The 12,230-nt window shown below is 49.8% G+C and overlaps 1 protein-coding gene across 1 annotated transcript in view; it reads left to right on the forward strand.

Moving 5' to 3' along the window:
* Window positions 1-12,230, forward strand: part of Ago2 (argonaute RISC catalytic component 2) — a 67,776-nt gene that overhangs the window by 48,972 nt on the left and 6,574 nt on the right. The window contains exons 9-14 of the mRNA XM_051202697.1: window positions 966-1,085; window positions 1,212-1,334; window positions 4,311-4,444; window positions 7,085-7,269; window positions 8,235-8,394; window positions 10,739-10,829. Coding sequence (XP_051058654.1) covers window positions 966-1,085; window positions 1,212-1,334; window positions 4,311-4,444; window positions 7,085-7,269; window positions 8,235-8,394; window positions 10,739-10,829 — 813 coding nt within the window. The remainder of the gene's footprint in view (window positions 1-965; window positions 1,086-1,211; window positions 1,335-4,310; window positions 4,445-7,084; window positions 7,270-8,234; window positions 8,395-10,738; window positions 10,830-12,230) is intronic.

Genomic DNA, 12,230 nt, shown 5'->3' on the forward strand with positions numbered 1-12,230 from the left:
GGCCATGAAGGTGTACTGCTAACTGCTGCTTGTTCCTCCCCATGGTTTGTTTGTTCAGACATCACCCACACAGGCTGAGCCCTCCCACATCAATCACTAATGAAGAAAATGCCCTGCAAGCTTGCCTACAACCCAGTCCGTTTTTTCCTTTCCTCATAATATTTTTATTATTTGGGAGTTTCATATCATGCCACCCAAGTCATATTCACTTCCCAGATCTGCTTCTCACCCTTGAGATCTCTATACCGCCACCAAAAAAAAAAAAAAAAAACAAAAAACAAAAGGAAAAAATCAGAACAAAGCTACACAAGTCCAATTTGTGTTGCCTGTCTGTATATTCGTGGTCAAACTCTCCATAGCCAGCTGTAAGAAAGCTTGTCTCTCCCCACCTGTGTCCCACCAGTAGCCCTCGATTGTGGAGAGCTGCACTCCAGCATCCTTATAATGACTATACCTTGTAAGGAGTACGGTTTTTCCGCCCGCCGCCTTTTCTTTTCCTGCCGCCACGCCAGTCCCAAATAATACACTGAGACTCTGTATTGGATATTATACTGTTGGCCAGTTACTACTTTCTTATCGGCTAGCTCTGTCTTAAGTATTAACCCATTTGTGTTAATCTATGTATTTCCATGTGGTCTTCTTACCCGGAGCCGGCTGCCGCGTACTGCTCTCTCCATCATGACTCCTCCTTACTACTTCCTCTTCCTCCTTGTCTCCTGGTCCCTCCTATCTTCCTTTCCTATTGGCCAACAGTGCTTTGTTATTAACCAGTATGAGAAACATATATACAGAATGACATCTCCCATCATCACCTTGTGTGAAATTGACATAAGATGAGCCAGCACAACAGGTGTGCACCGTTGTGTGCCCAGCTTGTGGCTTGTGTCCTGTGCCTCTGAAAATTCCCTTCCTGTCACAGTGCATGTGTTGACACATGTGTTGACACATGTGCTTCTTCTTTGTAGGTCTGTAACATAGTGGCTGGACAGAGATGTATAAAAAAACTAACAGACAATCAGACCTCAACCATGATCAGGGCAACTGCCAGGTCAGCACCGGATCGACAAGAGGAGATCAGCAAATTGGTGAGCACTGAGTTCTCAGGTTCCTTCTGGCTGGAGCAGTGTGGCAAGGACTACCCTTAACTCATTCCCGTGCTTTGAGCAGAGATGGCCTCCACTGACACCTCTTCCTCTTTTTCCTCCCTCAAGATGCGGAGTGCAAGTTTCAATACTGACCCCTATGTTCGTGAATTTGGAATCATGGTCAAAGATGAGATGACAGATGTGACAGGGCGCGTTCTGCAGCCGCCCTCCATCCTCTATGGGGGCAGGGTGAGCGCCGATGGATGGGGGGCAGGGCGAGCGTGTGTGGGGGTACAGGGAGGGTAGCCATGTGTGTTTTGGGGTTGTAGCCTTCCTTACCTGTGGGTAAACACTGGGCACTGCAGAAGGCTGCCATGCTAACAAAGCCTCCATCTTCTCCACCCTTTTTAAGTTTGCACATTGCATTTGGTGTTTCTAAAAACTCTGTCTTACCTTATCAAAAGTTCATCCACTTCCTTCTTTAAAGACGAATTTTTGGCGTTTTTGGTTTTTTGGGGGTTTTTGGTTTTGCTTTTTTTGAGACAGGTTTTATCAGTGTAATAGGCCTAGCTGTCCTGGAACTCGATCTTTTGACCAGGCTGGCTACGAACTCACAAAGATCAGCCTGCCTCTGCCTCTCAAGTGGTAGAATTAAAGGTGTGTGCCAGCACCGCCTGGCTTTTCATGTAACCATCCATTCATCTGCACTCGACCTCGTCCACTTACACATCTGTACTCATCCCACCCTGAACCCACTCCTTGATCCGTCTCTCCCTTCTGTCCGTTCATTTGACTCCATTCCCATCCACCTCCCTGGTCATCATCTGTCCAGCCTTGAGAAAGAAGGGAGAAAGAAGGGTTACCTCACCATTTATTAGTGGAGAAAATCTGTGCACAAAGCCACAGCGACCAAATGCACTGCTCTTCCCCAGTCCGAAAGGGCCTGCGCACCTCTCCACCACACCTTTTCGTTAGGCCACTCCATTCCCAATGAAAACTCCGCACCATGGACCAAAACACTGCTCTTTGTTGGCTAGCAGACCGGTGGCAAAAATTCTGTAACATTTCCTTCCCCACTTTATGTCTAATGAAGAAGGAAAGGCTCTACCCCTAACATAATATACAGTAAGAATTACTATCAAGTGTTGTCCAGATAGAAAGGAAAGGTAATAATCTTAACAGAACAATTATTAAGTAAGAAATACATTCTAAATGTCCAGTTCCTAAAGAATTGACAAAATTATAGCCATTACTCCAATAACTGTCCTCTCCTGAAGAGTCCAAAGTTTTGTGCCTAATATGTTTTTTGCCAAGATTTGGGAGAACTGTAACTGTTTAGTTTTCAACTCCATCAAAGACCGGAGAAGGAAAACAGTATTACCAGAGTAAGAAGGAAGTGTACGCAAGTGATTTCCAAAAAATTGGAAATGACAGAAACAGGTGGCTGCCTGGACAGTCACCCAAGTTTCCTCTGCAATGTTGAGTCATCCAACCTTGGCCTACAGGCCTAGAATATCTGACAGATGATGGGAGATGTCATTCTGTATATATGTTTCTCATACTGGTTAATGAATAAAGCACTGTTGGCCAATAGGAAAGGAAGATAGGAGGGACTAGGAGACAAGGAGGAGAGAGGAAGTAGGAAGGAGGGGTCAAGATGGAGAGTCAGGGGAAAGCAGTATGCCGCCCGGCTCCCCGGTAATAGAAATATAGATAGATCAGCAGAAATTAGTTAATAATTAAGGCAGAGCTTGCCGATAAGAAACAAGTAACCGGGCCAACAGCATTATATTAAATACAGAGTCTCTGTGTGTTGATTGGGGCTGGCGCCGCGGCGGGACAAGACCAGGTGGCTGGAGGAGAAACCGTACCTCTTACAGACAGACCTTTTACAGAAGCAGGAAATTTAGAAGGACTGTCCTACCCTGTCTTGGCAAAGTTTGGTAGTCACCTTTTTTTGTGTCCTTGTTGAGTCTAGACAGCGTACTGTTAGCAGTCGAGACAAGGGCTGTCTCTTGCCATAAAGGTGTGTGCTAGAAAGAATGCAAACTCCACATGGAGTGTCTTCGGTGCCCATCATCCTCTTTAGAAGTATATTGGTATTTCCAGAAGCAGACTTGTCTCATGTCAAAAAAGGTCTAAGTTATTAAAGCATTTTAAATGCCATATTCTGTAGGTCTTTGAAGTGTTGAAGATTACTTACCTTTTTGAAACCTACCTCTGTATGCCTAGAAAACCTAACTTATATGACTGTAAGTTTGATCATTATAGATGAATATTAACCTGTATCCCTTTATTATCCTATATGACTTTTAAGAACTAAAAGTTCATATTGCAAAAATAAACAAGCTGTATAGATTGAGCTGTATCGTAATACGTTGAGCAAAAAGGGAACCAGATGTGCAGTATAAGGACAATAGCCTCAAGTTAGTAACGATATGCAAAAATATCTTAAACGAATAGAAACATACATACCAAAATAATCCATCAAATTCGTTTTAATATACAAAACCAATAGTTGCCCTTTTAGTTAGAAAGTAGATTTAATCTACTTTTTTACCTTATCATATCCATCCACACTTTGACCAGCAGGTGGAGCTGATGCTTGGAGGACCCAAGGTTTTTAGATGTATTGGCTCTGTTTGACCAGCAGGTGGAGGAGGCGGGACACCATGGCAGCTGAGTCAGCAGCTGCGTGGATGCTCAAATGGCTGGATCAGATTCTGCACCAGTGTTTGAGCCCAGCAGAAGCCATATTGGGGGGAGGGGAATAATCCGTTGTTGCACAAGGACCAGAACTTGTCCAGCGCCTGTGCACAAAGAGCTGCAAGCACCAAGACCACCAGGGCCACAGGGCACGAGCATGCGGGAATAACCAAGGCAAGCACGGGAACACGAGGCCGCTGGGGCTGGCACAATGCCAGTACTATGCTCAGGGATGATGAAAGGCCCCGCACATCTGTTTCCCTTGCCCTTTCATTCCCAATGAAAACTCCACCACTAGGACCAAAACGCTGCTCTTTATTGGCTAGCAGACCGGTGACAGATCATTTCTCACCTAGCTTGCCTCCCTCCATCTAGAACTCACCATGCCGTGCAAGTGTGTCAGCTGCTTACAATGCTAGTTAGGGGGTCCTAGAGAGATAGAGTCATCTTTGGTTAGTTGGATCATCAGCAAGAGTGTTAGTATTTGTTTCCTTACCCCAAACCACCTTCTGTTTGCAGAACAAAGCGATCGCCACCCCTGTCCAAGGTGTGTGGGACATGAGGAACAAGCAGTTCCACACAGGCATCGAGATCAAGGTGTGGGCCATCGCCTGCTTTGCGCCCCAGCGCCAGTGCACAGAAGTCCATCTGAAGTAAGCCGCCTGAGTCCTCCTGTGCACAGGGTTTCTGATGGTTAGATGGGTCATGGGATTCTGTGTCAGTGCCTGGCAGCCTTTCTCTTAACAAAGAACACTTGCCCAGGTTGACTCCCAGGACACAAGATGAGAAGAGTCCAGAGCCCCCTGAGCAGTGAGGGCAAAATACAGTCAAGACAGGTAGTAGCAGTTCAGTGGTAGTGGTAGAGCACTGACCACACACAGGGGCCTGGACTCAGTCTTCAGTGCGGAAAACAACAAAACACAGTGTCAAAGTACAGGCAGAGTGCCATGCAGGCAGCTACCCCGGAGGCTGAGGGGCAAAATTTTCTTGATCCCAGAGTTTGAGGCCAGCCTGGGTAACTCTGTCTCAAAAGAAATTAGTCACCATGGAAGTGGAAGAGGGATACGTCACTCTGAGATTTCTTTCCCCCTCCCACACCCCAGATCTATGTAACCCTGGCTGTCCTGGAACTCACCATAGAAACCCAGGCTGGCCTTGAGCTCATTGAGATCCACCACCAGGCCTTTGCCTCCCGAATGCTGGCATTAGAGGCACATGCCAATGTGCCTGGCTAAAAATTTTTGGTTAATTTTATTTGTGTGTGTGGCAAAATGGATAGGCCTACATCCATTGCAGCATGCATGTGGTTGTCAGAGGTTAAGTTGAGGAAGTTGGTTCTCTCTTGCCATCCTATGGGTCCGTCCAAGGGATCAAACTCGGGTTGTCAGATTTTCACAGAGCACCTTTTTATAGCACCGTAAATAAAAGACCCAGAGACTGATGTTGGGGTTCAAACTTCAAGCTGAGGGTCAGGAAAGCAAAGTTGCTGGCCACTAGCTCTCACCTCTACCTCAACTCAGATCAAAGGTGTGGCTTCACTCAGACTACTATGGTCTGCTCAACGTGGCCAGAGACTCCTGTGACTGACTACTGAAGACCTGCTCCTGTCTTTTATATCTCTCTAGTGCTGGGATTGAAGATGTGAGCGTGTTAATCTTTTAGTCTGATTCAATCTTGGGTAGCTCTGGGTGGCCTTGAACTCAGAGATCCATCTGCCTTTCTCTTGAGTCCTGGGATTAAAGGCTTGTAAGGCTTGTGCCACCACTGCCTGATCTCTGTAGCTCGAGGCTGACTTTGCTCTCTGAATCCTCAGGCAATCTTTAATAAATTATAAGTAATATATTGCCACGCCATTTTCACTAGTGCTACTGTGAAATGCCTGAATTACATGAAGGGGAAAACTGGGAACTGGATGGGAAGCAATTCTAACACAGGGCAGCAGTAGGGCGGGGAGCACCGGCCGTGTACGTGAGGGGCGGGGTTACAGTGATCCCAGCAAGCTTTGGCATGTGCCTTCCCAGCCTTCCAGTAGTTCAGAGCAGGCAGATACAGTGGGTTTCAGAGGGGCCTGCTCCTCAGCTCAGAGAACTGTGTCGGGCCAGCGGCATAGCTAGCCTTGACCAGGATTACAAGAATGTGCCCTGGCCCTCATAGGGTTGTATTTTTGCTCCAAGGTTAGAGGGGAACTGGGATATGTCTGGGGACAGTAAAGGGAGGGCTCCAAAACCTGCAGAGTGTAGCTGTTACCTGACCACCTCAGCTAGAGGCCGTTCAATGAAGATGTCCAGTGCATGGCAGAGTTCACTGGCTAGAGGCTGTCACCCACTGACGGGTGACATATGCTTGTAACAGAATGAGCCAGAAGCTCAGAGAAAGGACAGTGGTACTAGCCATCTCCTGCCCATCTGACCAGAGCACACCTACCTGTCAGCATGATGGCAGGTGCACACACATGAGCTTTGTAATTCTAAAGTCTGGGAAGGTGGATACTGACCTGCTAGATGGGAGTCTTACTCCTGCTGTCTGGGCGTGTTCTTTCTCTGGAGCTAGCCTAGCCACAGTCTCTGGTCGCCTGACTTTGCTTGGCTGTCACCTCTTCTATATTCTCCTGGGTCTGTGTCTCCAAGCCCAGGCTGTATCCACCAGAGCAGGCGGGAAACCCCACAAAGCAGCCAATGGTGTCAGTTGTTTTACCAGAGCCCTCGCAGAGAGTTGCTTAGGCCTGCATGGCACAGAAATCTGAGCATAGTCATCCCTGGGCTTTGCATGGGTGTGTAGCCCTCTCTCCCCTTCCACGGGTTGATAGAGCTTTGATTTCTGGCTTTATCTAAGATTTAATTCTAGCATGGCATGGTGCCTATCCCCTATCCCTGGCTCTCAGTCTGAGGCTGTAGAATCCTGAATTTGAAGCCTGCCTGTGACTACCAAAAGCAAGAAGGGAGAGAAAAAAAAAAAAAAAACTTAATTATTTCTTGTTTAGACAGAGTCTCATGTTTCCCAGCCCTTAACATGCTTAATTCTAACTTCCATAAACATGTGTCTGTTTATTTTTTTCAAGACAGGGTTTCTCTGTGTAGCTGTCCTGGAACTCATTCTGTAGACCAGGCTAACCTCAAACTCATAACTCAGAGATCTACCTGTCTCTGCTTCCCAAGTGCTGGGATTAAAGGTGTGGGCCCCCAGTGCCCAGCAACGTGATTTGCTTTTGCTTTGTAAACCTTATTCAGAGCCCCTAGTTGTATGGTTTCCTTACCATCTGCTACACATCTGAGCAAGGCTGCCTTCTTGCTCAGGTCCTTCACAGAGCAACTGAGGAAGATCTCAAGAGACGCCGGGATGCCTATCCAGGGTCAGCCCTGCTTCTGTAAATACGCACAGGGGGCAGACAGCGTGGAGCCCATGTTCCGCCATCTGAAGAACACGTACGCTGGCTTGCAGCTGGTGGTGGTTATCCTGCCGGGCAAAACTCCAGTGTATGGTAGGTGCCAGCTGTCTGCAGGCTCCTGTTGACTGAACTGAGTGGTTGTTTCTTGCTCTGTCCTGAGCCTGAGAGGGGAGGTCTGGGTGCTCTAGTCAGTGTTTGGAGCTGTCCTTAGTGTCTTTCATGAGGTCACTCTCCCAGGAATCTAGGGACTCAAGGTGGCTTTAGGTTTGGTTTCATGTTCATGCTGTGGCACAAGTATTGGCAGATGTAAGAGAGTCCCCTGATGTGCCACTGTTCCCCGAGAAAGCTCCACAGACTTCATTCCCTGGGATTCAGTCAGCATGTATGACCTCTGCTACCAGACAATATGTCAGAGTAGTTGCTCCTTCACCAGTGCAGAGCCCGCCAATACTTGAGAAAAGGAAGGAATCAGGTACAGAGGGCCTTGGGAGGGGTCAGGGAGGGTGTATGGAGAGGTCTGCAAGGTGAGAGCAATTGCCCCCACAGGCTTCCAATCAGAAGGGTGTTGGAATGAGATCTGCTGGTGCAGGAGCCAAGGAAAGCCACTGTGGCTTCTTGGTGGTTGTTTTCCAGTAGAGATCCAGTCCATCTAGCCACGGGCAGACTACAGACTCACGAAGGCCATGCTTGTCCCTCTAACTTAAAGAGGGTTTCTCACTGCTTGTGAGATGTGATGAATATTGCCCCTGGAGTCCTGGTTTCTACAACAGCCTGAGGAGCAGTGACCAGCTGCTTCTGGAAGGAATCTGGACATGGGGAGGCTGGATTCCCACAGCTCTTTGATGTTGGTCCTGTGTTTGCCAAAGGTTCTGAGGAGGCTGGTGCTTTTATTTTTAGCTACCCATGCATTTGCTTAACATGAGGTGTCATTCCTGCTGAGGAATGACGGAGCTTCAGTTATAGCCGGCCTCTGCTTACCCCACCCTGGGCCCTGTTCACAAATGGCTGGTGTGAAATGTGTCTCTGGGAGCTGTGACATGTGCACCTCTGCTCCACAGCTGAAGTCAAGCGTGTGGGAGACACAGTGCTGGGAATGGCCACACAGTGCGTACAGATGAAGAATGTGCAGAGGACCACGCCACAGACCCTGTCCAATCTCTGCTTAAAAATCAATGTCAAACTGGGAGGTGTCAACAACATCCTGCTACCACAGGGCAGGTGAGGTGGCCACACGTGGGTACATACACCGGCTGGCTTGGGTGGCCAGTTGAGAGGTAGCCATAGTTCATGTGGGATGAGTCCCGGGCCCCTGAGAACCAGGGGCCTCTGGGGTGGCTGAGTGCTGTGGCTGGGCTCCCTCAGAGTTGAAGATGAGTGTGGGGCTTACTTCTGCCCCTGCTTCTTGTGCTGGGGCCAGCAAGCTGCACTAAAGAGTTGTGAGAGTGAGGTCAAGATGGGTTCATTTGGAATGGCCAGGGAATGGCTCCCATGCCTGTCAGCTGGTCCCTAGAACACTACTGCAGGGAATACGCCAGTACCTCCCACTTTCTCACTGGTAGCTCATCGCTGGGATCAGACTGAAAGCTCCATGCAGGAGCCAATGTTCTGGGTCCTGGGCGTGGTCCAGGAAGTCAGGCCAAGCACTGGCTGCTGGCGTGCCCCATAGATAGGGTCTGGGGATGTGGAGCTGTGTCTTTTTCCTTGTGTGCCTCCTGAGGGGTTAGGGGACAAGGCCGAAGTTAATGTTTACCCTCCCTTGAACCGTGGGCCTGTGGTGGAGGCAAAAGAAAGAGAATGACCACAGGAACGATAGACAAGCCTGTGTTCTGGGGGCCTGGCTGAGGCTCCATGAGCCTTCTGTGCCAGCCTATGGCAGGCTGAGTGGGGGGCAGGCAGGATGAAGGGGCCAGGTTGTTTTGGAGGTAGAGACTGAAGGGGAAGGATGGCAGTCCTCTCAAGCTCTTTCTTGGTCTAGTTAATGTCAGTCAGGGCCCTCATGGACGAGGAGAGCCTTGGGTTGGGCAGCTGGACTGTGGCCTGCCCAGGAGATAGGAGGAGGCTGGTTGTCAGAGCCCAGGAGTCCTCTGGCATTAAATCCCTGAGACTGGATGAGCACTCGGGAGAGTGAATGGCAAGGAGACCGAGCCCTGTGCCCAGGGTAAAGTTCAGGTACACTGGTAGTAGATGGAGGAGGAGGCAAGGAGGGGAGGCATCCGAGTCGTGCCACTCAAGGAAAGTGTGCCACGCTGGTGGTTTGATCATTGGCCCCGGTGATGTGGACGTCACCGGAGACCTTGAAAGAGCTATCTTGTTGCCATGACAGCATGGAGTTGAGTTAGGAGGAGCCTGCAAGGCAGCGGCAGGGTGGGCTCATGGGAAGCTTTGTTGGGCTAAGGGTGAAGGATGAGAGGAAGCCAAGGGCAGGTGGGCCTTTGCTTATGGCTGGTGGGTGAGTCACATCCACCCACATGTAGGACTCCAACTGCTACCTGTCTGTGCCTGCTGGGTGGCTTGGTAGTGGCAGGTGGTGAACAGGGTCTGCAGTGTAGCACCCAGCTCCTGCTTTTAATTGCCATCAAAGGACACAGAGACTAGGGAACACAGGCATCTCGAGTGTGGTTATCTGGACCGCAGTGTCACAGCTGTCTGTGTTTTAGAAGTGACAGGCACCTTCCCTAACATTTGCCTTCCTCTCTCGCTGGGAAGGGTACAGAGAGGCACATGCTTTCCCTCCTCTGTGGCTGTGTCCTGAGTGGTTGCTGGGGGAGGGGGCATCTGTCCAGGAGAACCCCTCTTGTGATCACTCCCTGGGCCTTGGCTGAGTCTGACTGGTTGGGAGATGACAGCGCGCAACAGATGCTCTCCCCTCTGAGTGGCTGATTCTTTGAGCAAGCGTGATGTCACCTCAGATAGAGATGTCCTCAGCTGGTGTCATGGTCGCTCCTCTCAGCGGTGCGCGCAGGGCTGTCAATGTCGGTCTCCCCTGCCTTCGCTATGTACACCACCCACTCAGGTAGTGAACATCCAGCCTGGAGGCCTCAGCCAGAGTTGGTGGCCATGACAGATGATGCCTGGGGTGTTAGGAGTTGGGAGTACATGTGGTAGCTGATGGTCCAGGATGCTACTTAAACTCCTTCTGTGCTCTGCAACCCCGAGAGAGTGAGCCATAGGCAGGTAAGAGCCTGGAGTACTGTGTGGATGTAGAAAGCCTTAAACAAGGCACCCCCAGTGCCTAGCCAGGACAGCGGCACACTTAGATCTTGCGCCTACCTTCCTGGGCTTTCTGAAGTGCATCCCAGACCTTGTTCTTTAACCCAGTAGGCTTCCTGTGTGTATCTTAAGGGATAAAGATTCTGTTGGGCTGCTGGGGTGTCTAACATAAAGGAGGCCCTGGGTTCAAGCTCCTGCACAGTATAAATCAGGTGGGTTCAGTGGTCTGGGGCAGGAAGATGTCTTGGGAAATGTCCATTTTAGGGTTAGGGTTGCCTCTCAGAGAGGGACAGGAATAACTTATGCTGTCAGGCATCCATGCCCAGGCCTCCAACTCCCCACTTTCTTATAGGCCTCCAGTGTTCCAGCAGCCTGTCATCTTCCTGGGAGCTGATGTCACCCACCCACCAGCTGGGGATGGCAAGAAGCCTTCGATTGCTGCCGTGAGTGTCCATGCTTTCCTCCTCCGGCTCTCTTTGGGTGCCATGATTCTTGGGGCCCCCTCGGCCCTCAAGTGTTTGCAGTGGTGTGGCGAGGAGAATGACATGGAGCTGACTTCACCCAAGTGGTTGGTTGGATCATGATCCAACTGCAAATGGGTGACATCCCCTGAGGATGTCACAGGAGTGTGTAGGCTGCCCTCTTCCTCCTGCCTGTGGTGCATTTGGTGGATGGGCTCCCCTGTCCATCAATGCAGCCTTAACTGACACTCAGCAACCACTCCCTCTGCTGCTGTCCATTCATGTAGCTCAGCCATGTGCCTCCCCTAGTGCAGAGGCACAGGGCGGCTGAGTACATGGACGGAGGCAACAGGCTCTTTTGGTGCGTTTGTCTGAAGCACGAGTCCCGTCCCCACAAGTGCCTTCTTGCACGATCAGTTTCTCCATCATCAGGTGCCTCGGAAGCTCTCGCCTGGTGTGGAATGGGACTGAAAGGCCCTGGGTTTAGCAGCCTTCATTAGAGTGGTGCCCAGCACCCTTTACAAGCCTTACAGCCAGCCGAGTCTTGGCAAGCTTAATCTTTCTGGGCTTTCCAGCTGCGCTGCTGTGGGCCTTGGGATTCTGAAAGGATGTGAGGTTCCTGGCATACAGCAGGGGCTAAACGGGCTTAACATCATTGTTTAATCTGTCTTAGAGGATGGCGTATGGGGCCATATAGTCAGTTCCCATTCCAACTCCCAGACTGGAAGGAGTCCCCATTTACATCACGTGTGCCGTGCTCAGTTCTCAGGTTTGGATTGCAGGTGGTGTCTAGAGCCAAGGTCCCAGGCCTTTGGCCACACTGGGCTCTGCCTGGCCACCACTGTCTTTTGTTTTTTCTGGGTTTTTCTACACAGGTCCTCTCCATAGGCTTGGGAGGCTTAGGCCAGTGTGTTAGTCTGGAAGGCATGCACACACATGTACAGACAGAGTTACTGGACCCAATCTGAGGATGTAGTCTAACAACGGAAAGGCTGAAAACAATGAGTAGTTCAGTCCACAAGGCTGGGTGCGATGTCTCTGCAGTCCCAGTATAAGCTGGCATCTGCCTGCAGAACAGGATGGACAAACTTTCCAACAAGAGTCACAAGCAGGCACAAAGCAAAAGGCTGCCACTAAGAGGTGTGACTCAGATTTAGAGTGAGTCTTCCCCCTTTGATGATGCAATCAAGAAAATCCCTCTCAGGCTTACCCAGCTGCTTGGGCTGAAGTTGATTTCAGAGGTAGGGAAGATTAGGCTCCAAAAGACAGGCTTACCAAATTCTCCGGTGTCCACAGTTCTCAATCAGTAGGAACAGGTTGATTTCTTTCTATTTATACCAACTTGAAATATTTCTGGGTCTGTTTATTTTCACAATGTATGAG

This window comes from Phodopus roborovskii, unplaced genomic scaffold (assembly GCF_943737965.1).
Source record: "Phodopus roborovskii unplaced genomic scaffold, PHOROB, whole genome shotgun sequence".
Classification (NCBI taxonomy): Eukaryota; Metazoa; Chordata; class Mammalia; order Rodentia; family Cricetidae; genus Phodopus; species Phodopus roborovskii.